The sequence below is a fragment of the Rutilus rutilus genome, assembly GCF_951802725.1.
Source record: "Rutilus rutilus genome assembly, chromosome: 18".
NCBI classification, from domain to species: domain Eukaryota; kingdom Metazoa; phylum Chordata; class Actinopteri; order Cypriniformes; family Leuciscidae; genus Rutilus; species Rutilus rutilus.
Window position 1 is genome coordinate 5,980,646 of NC_140231.1, and position 16,389 is coordinate 5,997,034.

Genomic DNA, 16,389 nt, shown 5'->3' on the forward strand with positions numbered 1-16,389 from the left:
ACCTGCAGGCCAGTTACAAACATGATCATGACCTTTTTAGAAGTTCTTATATAAAGTGCTCTCGTCTCGAGCTTTTGGCAACTTGGCGTTAAACACATATATTTGCTTTTATCTCACTTTGTGGCCTTCATCATTTATCCTCTTTTTAAATTGAAATTACTACTACTGCAAAGTTACTTCACTTAAGAAATTTAGATTTTATAGATTAGTTATTGCAGTCCTAAAGTACACTATACTTATAGACATGCACTAAAAACTAATACTTTCACGTCGAGTGATTTTGCTCAAAATGCATTTTTAGCAGGAAAAATGTTTATTCTTTCTCAGAGCTGTTCATCGTCATTGTTTCTGTTCATTTTAAGGCCGTCTGCAGTTGGAGGCAGATAGACACACACAGAACATTAAAAGGAGGGACACCCAGGTGAAGAGTTTAGCGTCTTCCCTGGAGTTGGAGGGCTATGATCGGACACCTCTTAACGAAAGACAACTCCAGAGCTTCCACAGACAAGTCAAAGAGAGACTGGACCAGGACACTGAAGCCCTCAACCAAACTATGGTAGATAATTGAACTGCAGGACGTCATTTACCACCCAGTTCACGCTCTTTTGTTATATTATATAATTATATATTATAAATATATATAATTATTATTTGTATTTTTTTGCATTGGCAATTTTTATACTCTTTATGAAGGGGTCCAATATAGAGACATATGTAATGTTTGGGTAACAGTAACCCTTTAATTATATTATTTTTGTATTATTTAATGCTTAACAGAAAATTCTACAATCAAATTAAATCAGATATTTATAAATATCCTGAAACTTCATGTATTTTCCAAAGTTCAATATTATAGTATTGTAACAAGTTGCCATTTTTTTTATAATAATTTCTTGTTTTCAGCAAGATATGCAGGAGAAAGAGGCACAGAAGCAGCAAAGCATCGATGATCTCCGTGATAAGAAGACCGGTCTAGAGAGAACCGTTGAGCTGAAGAGAGACATACAGGCCAAGAAACAACAGGAACTGAAGAACATCAAGTGTGATCTCCAAAAACTGGAGGGCTCCTCTAGCAGACTGCAGGAGCTGGACACTGAGCTTCAGAAAGCGGTTAGATCTGCACTACACCACTAAACTTGCCTTGAGCATTAGGCCCAAAGTATGCTTCGTTTTCTTTAACGCGTGCGCTAGCATATGCGTACAGTCGAGCGCGTAGCCTTTCAAAGTATACTCTATTTGATAGCATGCACAAACGCAGACGGTCGACACATGCGCTCTAGAACGTTTCATCTATGTCCAGTGTTTGCCCTATTTTTCTACAGAAGTTATGACTGATAAAAATGTCATGGTATAGGTGAGGTTACATTGACTGTTGATTCTATCATAAAATACACAGTATCAAAATCAGTAAATCATTCACACAATTTTCTGGGATGCATGTTCATTTATAGATCAGATTAATCAGCAAAGTCTGTTTTAAGGTCTGTTTCTGTCTTCCCCATTGTCTCTGTCTTGAGCATGTGGTCACATTTTTTTAACAGCCATAAAACCAACTTATCTGATCGTGGTCATGGTAACTAACACCTTCTTGCCCTTGTTGGGGGGATGGGACCACAATCCCAGAGTGAGTTTTAAATATTATTTGTTAAACTATAACAAATACTTGTGTCTGATTTGTCTCAGTCGTTACACAGTCTTCAGTATATTGGTGTTGTTCCGTCTCTTTAGTTTCGTTTTCTACTGTGAAACAACAGCCAGGCCAGTGTTGCCAACTTATGGAACGACTGATTAGTGCAAAACAAATTTAGTCCGCATGTGCGACCTGCGCATACAAAACGTATTTGATTTGTCAATGTTCTGTTGGTTTCCTCAACTGAACCTTTAACTAAAATTTATTTATTTATATAGCGCGTTCATGTCAGCTAACAGCTTGCACCAGCTCAGTCCCTCTTTTGGTGTTAAAAAACTACTTTCAGGTTTACAAAATAGCGATGAAAAGACACAGACACAGTCATTTTTGTTGCTGACCTTATTGCATACGTATGTAGGAGTTTCCCTTTCAGATGTAAAATTTATGGGAGAAGTGTATTTAAATAAATTATACATTATAATCTACTAAGATTTGCGGTAGTCAATTTACTGGTATTTGCGACATTATTTTTAATGTCAGTCAGGATTACAGTGTCACGCTAATTTGCCCTGTTTAGTAAATGTGGCCCAAAATCTGAAAATAAATTGTAGAAAGAAAACAATACTAACACTGCAACCAACAAAACGACCATCATTGACACCCTACATTGCCTTTGTATGTGTTTTTCTTAATGTATGTGTGTTTATAGGAACGTGAGCTTGATAATGCCACGCAGGCCTGTACTGTGGACAGTCTGAAGGCAGAAGTAATCGATCTACAGAAGGAGAAAACTGAACTGGATCAGGCCCAGCGCAGACTGGACCAGGAGATGGAACTGCTGAACACACACACCAGGGCACATGCAGAGATGGACATGCTCAAGAAGACCAAGGTGAACACACACATCATTCTCGCCCGCAGCCATATCACCTGTAGCCCAGAGACTGGTTTCCCACTGAAGCTGAGCAGGGTTGAGTCTGTCAGTACCTGGGTGGGAGACTCCTGGGAAAACTAGGTTGAGGCCAGTAGGGGGTGCTGCTCACCCTGTGGTCTGTGTGGGTCATAATGCCCCAGTATAGCGATGGGGACACTATACAGTCAAAAAAAGCACGTCCTTCAGATGAGACGTTAAACCGAGGTCCTGACTCTCTCCAGTTGTGGTTGAGGAGAGACCGTATGTACAGTATTGTTCATTAGTACATTAGAAAAGCGCTTTCTAAATGCTTCATTCGTCCGTTGTGAAAACACCTTTATGCCTAATTCTGAAACAAATGCTGCAAACATAAACAAAACAAATGTCTTCGGGCAAATAAAGGGGTGCAGAGATGCTATCAGAACCCGGAGGGTTAATTCGCTGCTGGTTCCTTCAAAATTATTTCCTATGGGGTTTTTGTAATGAGGTTTTTCAATTTACGAGTAAAATAAAAGCATGTGGTAAACATAACTTGATGAAACTAAACTGCACATCTGAACAACACAGAAACATACAGGATTCAGCTAATAATCTCGAGATACCATAATATATCCTAAAAAAAATTACGTTCTAGATGTGTATGAGTTTGCCAGCACAATGTTTGCAGTATATAACTGTAACACTAGATGTCAGCACAGTCTTTCTGTCATTTCCTGACCACCTAACATCCTCCAGTCTTTTATAAAAACTTCAGTTTGACATTTTTACAGCACAAAAAAATTAACTATTTATAACAATAGGTACATTGTGTTAAATTTCAGTTTCAACAAAAAAAGTTTAACTGATGCCTTTTAAAATGAAAACTAATGCTAGGTTTATTTTAAAATGTTTGCTGGGGCATCAAAGTAACCTGTATAACATTCCATGCTGCCTAAAGCAAGAAATGAAAATGAATGGTCAATCAAACACATAATTCATTACAAACATTAGTCATCCATTTCTTGCCATGATAATTTTTCTTAGATTAATTTCTTGACTTTAAGAGATTATATATTTAATAGATTTAATAGATAATTATTTAGGTCATGTGCAATCTATAAAATATTTCCTTCAGAAATGATGTGTTCATACTACTTTTAAAAAGCAAGAGTGTTTACAATTTCCAGTCCTATTTTTGTTCATACCTTTTGAAACATTCTATAAAAAAAGGGGGAAAAAAATATATTTCATCATATATGTAATCCAAGTGTGGCATAAAAGCAATGACAATATATGCTACTATTTATGTTTTAGAAGTTTGCAGATTTTATATACAGTATATGGATTAACCAAATTATTCCCATTATTACATTTATCCAAATGTGCTGAATCAGTGCAAACTGTGAGATATTAACTGGACGTCACTTAGGATCTATTGATCTATATACTCAAATATAGCAGTTTTATGATCAGTGCTTATGCCAGACAGAGGCTTGCAAAGTGACAGCTTTATCCAACTAGAAAATAAATAGTTCATCTCTGCTTCGGATTCCAGATGGAGAAAGAGGAGCAAGTGAGGAAGATCAAGTCGAGACACAATGAAGAGCTGGTGTCTCTCCTGGGACACTTCCCAAGCAAGAGCGAGCTGGCAGACTGGATCCACTCCAAAACCAGAGAGATCAACTCCACCAGAGAACGGCTCAGCAAAATGAAGTCTGTCGCACTTTGATTTGTTTTTCCGCAAATGTTTATTACAATAAGCTAGAGAATGGGATATATTATAAATAGGATATTCAGTGTGAGGGCCTATAATGTTTCATGGAGTTTTAAATGTCTACGTGATGAGCGACATACACACATGCATTGACACTGATGTAACAGAAAATACTGGCCTTTTTACAACCACCCACATACTTAAAATTTATACATATTTGGTTTCGATTCCGGGTTCCTGAGGAAGAAGTCATCTTCAGGTCAGTGGAACATCCTGTGGAGTTTTCAAATGGTGACATTTAGCTTACATAGACATGTCTAATATAAGGCTGTCTAGCAAATATGGCAGATATGATTTGCACTTGTAGTAGTGTACATAAACTGTTCGTAAGTTCACACATATCAATAAAATACATGTTTATGTGTAAAATAATATCGGAGAATGTACAATTTTCCAAATGCTGTATTTGCACAATAAAATGTAATTATCCTCCAACTTACTCTAACTTCAACAGTGCTGAAATAATTCCCAATAAATGTTAATACATCCTTTGCAGCCTTCAGATGAATTAATTAGCATTACTAGACAAGACTTTTCATTTTTATTTTTCGTAGTAAGGAGCTTGCATCTGGAGAACAGAAGAAGACTCACATCATGGCAGAAATCAAACATAAGGAAGAGCAGCTGGTCAACTATGAAGAGAGACTTTTCAACGTGTGCGGCAGTCAGGACTTCCAGTCGGACCTGAGCAAACTGGAGGATGAGCTGGAGAAGTCCTCTAAACAGAGAGGTATGCTCTCAAGAAACATTTCAGATCCACACTAAATCTACATTCTGTGCTCATTTTGTAGGCAAATCTTCAGAATAATGCAACAAATCATATACATTTGGTAGAAAATGCTAATATAATGGACAAATCATACATGAACCCGTTAGGGTCGAGGGACGCGTTTTATGTATGATGGCATTCTGATTTGAATTCTGCTGAAGTCTTTGAAGCTTTTCAGATGCAGATTCTGTGTGGGCCTGTTTGATGGTAAATTACTGTGTATTGGTAAACAGGATATAGACTTCCTTTATGCCAAGTATAGCAATGACTGTTGATATGACGTATCAAGCTGGGACCCACACAGCTGAGTTTATGAAGTCCACAGCATTTACACAACCCAGTATGTGTGCGGATTCAGAACATCCCTGGTTTTCTCAGTCTTCCGTGTTTTGAATGTGATTATCGGAAGTGTTGGGGAAAGTTACTTTGAAAAGTAATGCATTACAATATTGCGTTACTCCCTTAAAAAGTAAATAATTGCGCTACTTAGTTACTTTTTTGAAAAGTAATGAGTTACGTTAATTTTACGGTAGAGTTACGGTTTTTGCTCCTGGGCTTGGCTTGTTTTTTTTTTTATAACAAAAAAGTTATATTTTTGGGCAAATGTAAAGACCTTTTCACACCAAATGTGAAATAATAAGCCTCAGGCTGAAGGAAATTCACAGCTGTACAGTAGAGGGCGCAGCTCAAACAAATCTTTCAGCTCTTCTGACATTTCTGGATAACGGAAGAATAGGATGCAACACTTACTTTAACCAATAAAAAAAAAAAAAAACTATAGTCATTTTTACTTATGGTTTAACTGAATCATCAAAGGTCAGAAGCAAGTCCATTGGTCAATAAAGTGAGATCAAATGCATAAAAATGTATGTTTTGTTTAGAGATGCACCGATTACAATTTTCTTGGCCGATTCCGATTTTTCATTGAGTTTGACCTGCCGATACCGATTTTAGCCGATTCCGATAAAAAAAAAATTCTAACCACTTTACAGCACACACAAATATTTATTTTCGATCTTTTCTTTAACCCTTTCACGCGCAAGTTTAAAATATTCTAACTGACACCCACACCCCACACCCCCAGAGTGAGTTTTTTCAAGGCAAACGTTCCCTTTAATGTTTCCATGGCGACGCGTCACGCAAATACACCGCAGCCACAATAATACTGTATGACAGATGTGTCACTTTTATTTCGCTTTTCCTTTTTTATTCAAAATATGCACAAACTTGCTTACCATGTCATCAACTAGCCTATCTGATATTCCGATTCTCAAATACGTGTAAGTGAGTGTGTTTGGTCGTTTAAAAACCTTTATAAATAATCTTGATCTATAACATGAGATGGGCGCCGCAATGTTGTCCTGTCAGTCGGATTTGCAGCACGTGAATTCATTAGTTTATCCCGAATTAAATGCAAGAAAGTGGCCGGTGAACTGAGAAGAATAGAGTAAACTTTATAGTTACTTCCACTATGTTTGTCTGATATGAATAACACATGTCGGCAAATTATATTTGAATAGATTGTTATTGCTGCTTCCACAGACATCAGTGTGTATTTTACAAACTATTTTACTCGTGCTTATGTGTATTTAAATATCTGAATGCTAAAATAAACATTATGAGGAGGTTGAAAACACTGCTTAGTTGTGATATATGACAGCGCTGAACGCGCCCGACTCTGGCTCAGCGCCAGCCAACGCGCGAAAGCATAGTTTGAATCTGGCAGTTATGTACGGTGGCCGAGAGAGCTCAACGCGCTGCAAATGAAGAAAACGCATGCAAACAGAAAAAAACGCATGCAAACAGAAAAAAAACACATGCAAATAGAAAAAAAACCACCAGCGAATAAGAAAACATCTTCATCAGTTTTACAAATTTTTACAATACGGAAACGCGCTGCAAATACTGAAACGCGCTGCAAAAGTTCACAACACAACCAAATACAGAAACGCGCTGCAAATAGAACAGAACACATCGGAAATGTTTCCGGGGAACGCAGTAAGTGACGGACCCGGCTAGGACGTGCTTACAGCCAGAGAATGTCTAATATGGCGAGAAGTTTCACTCTCACTACACTTCCGGCTTCTGAACTGGTTGCAGTTCCACTCTGATTCCATATGAGGGCGCTCACAGGACGAGTGCAGAATGAATGGAGGTCAATGGCGGTATACCCCTCAAAATCCACTTTTCTCAGGATATAATTTTTTGTCTAGTAATTTGAATGTTGTATTCGAAAGGAGATGCAAAGAAATTACACATTGCTGGGTGTTAGATTTTTTAGAGTCACTTATTTGCTTTAAAAAAGTCTTTCAAAATGTCAATGACGTCATTAGCAGAATGCTAGCGTGTTATGGGCAACAACAACTCAACCTGTAAGAAATCAAAACGACATAAGTACTCGTTCATTCAACTTTCGACCTAAAACCCATGTTGAACTTGCAAAACCTACAATCAAATCTGAGATTTCTCAACGGCAATCGGGTGAAAGAGACAAATTTAGCCGTCTAGCCCCATTGACTCCCATTCATTTTGCACTCATGGCGAGCGCCCCCCAGTGGAACTCTGGTGGTACTACAACCAAAATTCGGTACAATAGGGCTTAATAGGGAGTGGACAGGCAGACGGGCTCTGTTACAGCTGTCTACTTTTTTTTTTTTTTTTTTTTTTGCAAAACATACAAAAATGACATGTTTATGACATACAACTTTGCATACAATATACAAAATGTATATTTGCGATATGTTCAATGTCATAAGAATACTAAAAAGAACAATGAGCTGAAGACTAAAATAAATAAATAAATAAATAAAGATAGAGAAAAAGAACGAGGAAAAGACATTAATCTATACATCAGTTACATTGAACACATTTTGTCATGTTATGTTAAAATAAGTTTCATAAGAAATGTTAGAATGTAGCTATAGGTCCAAATATAAGACGGCAAGTTTTAAAGTTGAGACACTCACACAAAGATATAACACATATTTTAAAAACTTTGTTGTATACAATGTATATTTATTTGCAACAGTTATGTTAACAGCATTAATACTATATTTCTGGTAAGAACAGCTGTTCAGCTGATGGACACGCGCTGCGTTGTCATGGGAACATCCCAGGTGAAAATAATGAGGAAATAACGTTGTCTTTCGTTGCTCCCTTCATCAACATAATGGCACACAAGTGCCCCGCTCCCTCCAAAGTGCCCAATTCAAGGGCTCTGCCGTCTGCCCTTTTAAGAGAGTAGGGCATAGGTAAAGCCAGAGCCCGCGTCTCTCTGGTAAAACTCGCGAGCCGTCCGTCCGTCAGTTATTGGGTTCCCCGGAAACATTTCCGTTGTGTTGTGTCCTATTTGCAGCGCGTTTCTGTATTTGGTTGTGTTGTGAACTTTTGCAGCGCGTTTCTGTATTTGGTTGTGTTGTGAGTATTTGGAGCACACATGTGTTGTGAAACTGATGAAGATGTTTTCTTAATTTCGGGTGTTTTTTCTATTTGCATGCGTTTTCTTCAGTTGCAGCGCGTTGAGCTCTCTCGGCCACCGTAGTTATGCGACGTCACTGAACATTCTAAATGTGGAACATGTGTGAACATTCACACTGTACTCTCAGGGGCACAGAAATAAAAATCCCATATATGAGACCGTACCGCTCATATATGCACCGTACCGAGTGCATTTGGCCGGCATAAAATCGGCATATGTCAGACTGACCGGCCGGTCGCCGGTCATGGCCGATCACGTGAAAATCGGCCAATTCTGGTCACCAGCCGATCAATCGGTGCATCTCTAGTTTTATTTAACATATTTAGTTATTGAAGGTTTGCATAGTATACTGATTCTGCATTTCACTGATTTTATTAATTTTGATAAATATTGAATCCTTTTTTGTGCAAGTGAGATGAGTAAATGCACGCTCACTTTTAGTCTAGAACTACAATAAGCATCATGTTCACACAGCACACAAACACACACACACACACACTCACACACAACGCCTCTGCACTTACTCATGATTCTCTCAACATGGGGACAAGCTGTCAGTCAATAAATGGGAAAACAAAGTAACGTCTCGGTTACGTCGTGACGACGAATGGGGTTTCGCTTAGAAAGCCTCTCATCTTCGAGAAATAAAACGAGCCAATGGCAAAGAAATGCCATGGGTCTGCAGAATTTGCATTGCATAACTCCGCCTTACCTCGTGGGTATAGAAGGAAGTACGCTGGCAACATGCAGATATGTTTCTTCGCTGAGGAGCCGAGACTGAACTCCGGCGTTCCAGCGGTACAGCGGAAGTGGCAGGGAGACGTAACGTCTCCGTTCCCTACTCGGGGAATGAGGGTTACATACGTAACCGAGACGTTCCCTTTCGTGGTCACTACGAGTTACATCGTGACGACGAATGGGGTTCCCAGTCTAATCACGCCACCTCGGCTGTCTTCCAGTGCCCTGCGCAAGTCTGAGATCCCTGTTGTGAGACTAGCACAGACAAAGGACTCCTATTTAACATGCACATGGCGGCACCTAGCCAATCGCGAAAGCTGCCAGTGGCATAACTCTGGATTTGACGTCAATAGTGCTGGAGGAGCACCCGAGGAGAACAATCGTACGTATCCAATCCGTGGAGTGGAATGGCGAGCAAGTGAAGACACTTGAGCGGGTCCTAGTACCGGCTGGTTGAAGCGAGTACATGAGAAGACACTGGCTCCACTCGGAGGTTATAGAACCTGGCGAATGTGTTAGGTGTCGCCCACCCTGCAGCTCTGTAGATGTCTGTTAGCGAGGCGCCGTGCGCTAGAGCCCAAGAGGAGGCCACACTCCGGGTGGAGTGGGCCTTCACCCTAAGGGGGCACGGTTGACCTTGCTGCTGGTATGCCAAAGCAATGGCGTCCACAATCCAGTGAGACAACCTTTGCCTGGATAGAGCCTTTCCCTTCAGCTTCCCACCATAACAGACAAAAAGCTGGTCTGAGGTCCTGAAACACTGCGTTCTGTCTACGTAAGCACGGAGAGCGCGTACTGGACAGAGCAGTGCCAAGGCTGGGTCTGCCTCCTCCAAGGGCAGCGCTGGCAGGTTCACCACCTGGTCTCGTTTAAGGGAGTGGTGGGAACCTTGGGCACATATCCAGGCCGGGGTCTCAGGACCACGTGAGAGTAGGCCGCCCCGAATGCGCTGTCTTCATTGACAGGAACTTAAGCTCCACAGATTGCAGAGGCTCAAAGGGAGCACTCTGCAGGGCAGTTAAAACCACTGAGAGGTCCCAAAAGGGTACAAGAGGAGGGCGAGGAGGATTCAGTCTCCTCGCTCCTCTCAGGAACCTGATGATCAGGTCGTGCTTTCCCACGGACTTACCTTCAACTGCATCGTGATGTGCGGCGACGGCGGCAACATACACTTTCAGGGTAGAGGGAGACAGCCTTCGCTCCAACCCTTCTTGCAGGAAGGAAAGCACGACACTGATCGGGCATTTTCTGGGGTCTTCTCGGCGAGAAGAGCACCAGGTGACAAAGAGGTTCCACTTCAATGCGTAGGCATGTCTCGTAGACGATGCTCTAGCGCAGTGGTCGGGAACCTATGGCTCGTGAGCCACACATGGCTCTTTGGCAAAAATCATGTGGCTCGCAAGATCTGTCACCCTTTACCAACAAACTATAAAATAAATAAAAATAAGACACATCAACAGAGATTGGCTCTTTGCAGAAAAAGCAGCCAATGGGCTTTATGCACAGCTGCACTACTTCCTGAACTTCAGGCAGGTCCTTTGTTTCCTGTCTGCCATTATTGGACAAACTGATTAATCCAGGTGGTCAGGCACACCTGGATTAATCAGTTTGTCCAATAATGGCAGACAGGAAACAAAGGACCTGCCTGAAGTTCAGGAAGTAGTGCAGCTGTGCATAAAGCCCATTACAATTCCCTTGTTGTACAGCCTACCGAAGTTAATGAAAAGTTTATGATAATAATAATAATAATAATATTCAAGTTGTACCGGCAAAAGTGCGTGTTCAGTGCTGTTCGCGAGTGTCACGAGTCACCACAGCAATCAACGAACCACTTTTCCACGTTTCTGTGGTAACCTACAGCTCCTGCACTGGGATTCCAGCAGCTTGTTTATGCGAAAATGTAAAAGTAGGCTATATAAACTTGAATATATCCTTTTATTGAAACGGGTGCTTTTCTGTGCAAAGAGACATTTCGAAACATTTCACCTACTTTCACTTTTGCCGCAGAGACCCTTTTATGTCCTATAAATGTGTTGTATTTTTGATAATCCGCGCAGATTTCAGTTGACCATTCTGTTTGAAGTTATTAATAACAAAACATGAATGAATGAGAAAGAAAAGAGCAAGATGTGCGTTATATTGAAAATAAATATTAAAAGCGCGATAAGTCGCGAAAGAGAACTGAATTCTACTGACAGGATGCTGTGTGCGCGGTCCGAGCGCAACACGGACAAGCATAGTAGCCTTTGTCTTCGGTTGCGCGCCTAAACGGCCAAATAAACACAGAAATATATCAAAATGCCAAGACGAGTATTCACGTAAACACAGTAGACCGTAGGAAAGGTCTGTGTCGAGAAGAAAGGAGACATGAAAGTAGGCATCCTTCAGTTCGATTGCTGCTAACCAATCCTGTGGCCGCACACATTCAAGAATGTGATTGGCCATGAGCATCTTGAACGGAAGCCTGTGGAGGGATCAGTTCAAGACGCGCAGGTTCAGGATTGGCCGTAACCCACCGGATTTCTTCGGTACAATGAAGTAGGGACTGTAGAACCCGGACTTCATTTCGGCTGGAGGGACAATCTCGGCCGCACCTTTCGCCAGTAAGGTAGCGACCTCCGTACGCTTTTTTTTTTTGTGTGATTATGATTTTTTATTTTTAATCAATAAACACATATCATACAGGAAGAGCATTCAGACGAGGATAGAAATAAAATTAAAATAAAGTAAAATAAAAACACATGCACACAGAACACAAACACACTTAAACACTGGCAGCAAACTCATATTGACTGTATTCAAAGAAGCTATTTAAGGGCAGAGGCTATATTCATCCAGGTGTTCACAGTGGTTGTCTTTGCCTTATTGATCTTTGCAGTTGTACACTCAAGGCAAACTATATAATGAAATGAGACTATCCAAAATTGTTTCAGGTTTGTGTCTGGGGTTATCCACTGCTGTAAAATAGCTTTTTTTGCAGCTGTGAACCCTGCCATCAACACTCTTTTATCACATAAAGAAAATTGGTACTTTGAATCATCATTCAATAATAGTAAACAGGGGTCCAAATCCAAATATAGACCTGTAAGATCATGTAACATAACAATCACATACTTCCATAATGGTTGAATCATTGGACAGTCCCAAAACATATGTAGAAATGTACCAGTGGCGTCAGTGTTACAGAAACTGCAGTATGGATTGGGTATAAGTTTCATGCGATATCGCTTGTAAGGTGTGTAGTAGAAACGATGAATAGTCTTAAAATGAATAAGTACATGACTAAGGTTTTTAGAAGTAAGGCCAAGGTTTGACCACACTGTTTCCCAGTCTGGATGGAATCCTAACCAAGAAAGTTCCAAATCCCACGTTGATAGTATCTTTAAAGGTTTATGAACACTACTGAGTAAAGAATTATAGGTTACTGAGACCGCCCCTCTGGGATCTTTGACAGGATCAATCCAGCTAAACATTGGGTGGTCAGTCAAAACAGAATTCCATGGCACGCCATAAGCTTTCATAGCAGATCGCAACCTCAGGTACAAGAAAAAAGAAAAGCCAGGTAGGCTGTATTCTGCTTGGATATCCTGGAATGTGCGCAAACCAGTCCCGTCAAAAATATTGGAAAAAGTAAAAACCCCCTTAGACGGCCACAAAGGGTAAACAAAAGGTTGTTGATCAGATAAGAAGTGAGCATTGTTCCATAGAGGAGATTGCTGAGAGAATTTCTTTGAATGGCCTATTGCTTTTTCAGCACTGTTCCATGCAGCTAAAGTGGATGAAATAACCTTACCAAATTTATGGTGCGAGTTGCAACGTCCTATAACTGTGAAGGGCAGATCTTGAAGTCTATGGTGATGTACAATAGCTGATTCTATGCTTCTCCATGGCACTTTACTGTCTTTGTCCGTCCATGTTCGCATAGCTCTAATCTGGAAGCGACCTCCGTACGCATGACAGGGGCATTGCCACCCACCATAGTGTAACGGACTCCCCGGAAGCGGGAAGGAGATTGTGCGAACTGAATCGCATAGCTGAGCCTGATGGTTCTCTCGACCCAGCGGGACAGGTTGGGAGGCGGCCTCGGCGGGAAGCAGACTAAGGAGACCGCACGGACGGATGGCCGTCGGTGCAGAAGGGCCTCAGTCTACTTCTGGGCGGTTGAAAACTGTTGGGCGCAGTTTTCAACCACACCGCCGAAGAGCCCAGCCTGGGATATGGGGGAGCTGAGAAAACGAGTTCCCAGACACCCTCACATCAACCTGGCTGAGCCCATTCCTGGACCACACTTGTGGACGTCACCTGGCCCAGAGATCACGCAGGTACCGATGTCGCCCATAGAGCGAGGTCAGTAGTGTGCGTGGCGGATCGACCAGTCCGGACATGGGAGGCATACCGTCCCTGAGTGGGGGCATGGTCGAGTTTCCGCATTCTGTCATTGTTGGCCAGGGAAGGACCAGCGTTCCATGGCGGCCAGGTTTGACAGAACTCCTGAGTCAGCACTGCCTCGAAGGTAAAGACGACACACAGCACTGCATGCCTGTGTCACAATAGTGGCAGAGAACATACAGACCATGATCGCTGCGTCAACAAGTGCAGTGAGGGCGGAGGACACCCGCGGGCCGTGATAAGTCACAGGAACTCTTGCAAACCGGAGGTGTCCTGATGCACGTCCGGGAAGAAAGGCATTGGGAGCGAGTGCTGGTAGTGCAGCACGCGCCGCACCCAGGAACCAATCGTCCAGCCTACAGCACTTGGGGGAGGCCAGCGCCACTCCAACCGACACTTTCAGCTGCCCGGGAAAGCATGGCCGTCAGCTCTGGATCTTACTCTACTAACTCTGGCACTCCCGAGGGAGGCAACGCAGTCGAATCCTCATTTCCAGAGGAATCAAGCCCGCCTTGTGATGCTGTGATTGACATGACATCATCTGCCGGAGCACCGAATGGAAAAACTGGGTCCCCGAGAGGAACCAGCCACACACAGAAGCCCCACGGTTTGCGTTGTGGAGGGGGGCGTGGCCCGAGGAATGACTCGTCGGTTATATGCCACACCATAACCCTCAGATCACCCTGGCCACCAGCCAAAGTATCCCCTCTCGAGGAAGAGATAAACTGGGGTGTGGCAGAGGGGACTGTACCCACACGGAGATCATTGAGTCTCGATCTATAAACATCGCGATGGTCATGTTCCCGCAATGAAAACATGACTCATCCATGAGCGCTGCCGAGCGTGATTAAGCCCAACACGCGAAACAGCGCTTGTGACCGTTAGGCAGATGGATCACGCACCCACATCAAGAAAATACACGAGCGAGCCGTCTTGAAAAAGACGTGCCGCGTGCAGCTCTTTTAGAGAGAGGGAAAGCTCAGCAGAGTGCTGAAGCGCCCAGGGAGAAACACACACACTGTCGGCAGATCACTGCACAGATCAGCAGCAGGCAATGCGATATCGCTGGAACGCGCCGTCGCACCAACACACTGAAGAGCCACTCGTCTCGTAGAGTGAAGATGATTTAGAATGGCTTGTGGGAGTGAAGAGAACTCTTGGCTCCGAAGCGAAAAACATGTCTGCATGTTGCCAGCGTACTTCCTTATATACCCACGAGGTAAGGCGGAGTTACGCAATGCAAATTCCGCAGACCCATGGCATTTCTTTGCCATTGGCTCGTTTTATTTCTCGAAGATATTAGGCTTTCTAAGCGAAACCCCATTCGTCGTCACGACGTAACTCATAGTAACCACGAAAGGGAACTTGCGTTACTTATTTTAAAAAGTAACTCAGATATTTTGTCGGAAATTTTATAAGTAATGCGTTACTTTACTAGTGATTTGAAAAAGTAATCTGTTTACGTAACTCAAGTTGCTTGTAATGAGTTCTCCCCAACACTGATTCTCATTATCTTTTTGTCTTCTCTTGGCAGCCATGCTGGCGGGTGCCACCGCCGTGTACAGTCAGTTCATCAGTCAGCTGACGGAGGAGGGCGAGCCCTGCTGTCCCGTGTGTCAGCGTGTGTTCCCCTCAGAGGCCGAGCTCCAGGATGTCATTAATGACATGCAGTCCAAGCTGCGGCTTGTCCCAGACAAACTGAAGAACACCGAGCAGGACCTGAAGAGGAAAGAGCGCAGGCGTGACGAAATGATGGCACTGAAGCCCATTAGGCAATAACACTTTTCTGGCCATTCAGTCATCACTTTATTAATCTATCTGTCCATTCCTCAATCTGTTTATCACTTTAACTATCCATCCTTTACTTCGTGTTTATACATCCATCTTTTACTACACCTATCTATGCATCCATCCATCATTCACCTGTTTACCCCTTCATTCCCCATCCTTCCATCCTTCCATTCAGCCATCCTCCTGTTTACCCCTTCATTCCCCATCCTTCCATCATCCATCCATCCATCCTCCTGTTTACCCCTTCATTCCCCATCCTTCCATCCATCCATCATCCATCCATCCATCTGTTTATCCCTTCATTCCCCATCCTTCCATCCATCCATCTGTTTACCCCTTCATTCCTCCATCCTTCCATCCACCTGTTTACCCCTTCATTCCTCCATCCCTCCATCCATCCTTCCTCCTGTTTACCCCTTCATTCCTCTATCCTTCCGTCCATCCTTCCTCCTGTTTACCCCTTCATTCCCCATCCTTCCATCTATTCATCCACCTGTTTACCCCTTCATTCCCTATCCTTCCATCCATCCATCCTCCTGTTTACCCCTTCATTCCCCATCCATCTGTCTGCCTATTTACTCTTTCATTCCCATCCTTCATCTATGCATCCATCCATCCACCTGTTTACCCCTTCATTCCCCATCCTTTCATCTATCCATCCATCATCCACCTGTTTATCCCTTCATTCCCCCATCCTTCCATCATCCATCCGTTCATCCAGCTGTTTATCCCTTCATCTGTCTATCGATCCATCATCCACCTGTTTATCCCTTCATTCCTCCATCCATCTATCCATCCATCATCTACCTGTTTATCCCTTCATTCATTCATCCATCTATCCATCCATCATCCACCTGTTTATCCCTTCATTCCCCCATCCTTCCATCATCCATCCTTCCTCCTGTTTACCCCTTCATTCCCCATCGTT

The 16,389-nt window shown here is 42.6% G+C and overlaps 1 protein-coding gene across 3 annotated transcripts in view; it reads left to right on the forward strand.

Annotated features, from left to right (window-relative positions):
• Nucleotides 1-16,389, forward strand: part of rad50 (RAD50 homolog, double strand break repair protein) — a 53,517-nt gene that overhangs the window by 9,216 nt on the left and 27,912 nt on the right. For all 3 annotated transcript variants that reach the window (XM_084387580.1, XM_084387581.1, XM_084387579.1), the window contains exons 9-14: nucleotides 363-556; nucleotides 904-1,110; nucleotides 2,340-2,522; nucleotides 4,078-4,235; nucleotides 4,851-5,026; nucleotides 15,205-15,442. In XM_084387580.1, the coding sequence (XP_084243706.1) occupies nucleotides 363-556; nucleotides 904-1,110; nucleotides 2,340-2,522; nucleotides 4,078-4,235; nucleotides 4,851-5,026; nucleotides 15,205-15,442 (1,156 nt within the window). The remainder of the gene's footprint in view (nucleotides 1-362; nucleotides 557-903; nucleotides 1,111-2,339; nucleotides 2,523-4,077; nucleotides 4,236-4,850; nucleotides 5,027-15,204; nucleotides 15,443-16,389) is intronic.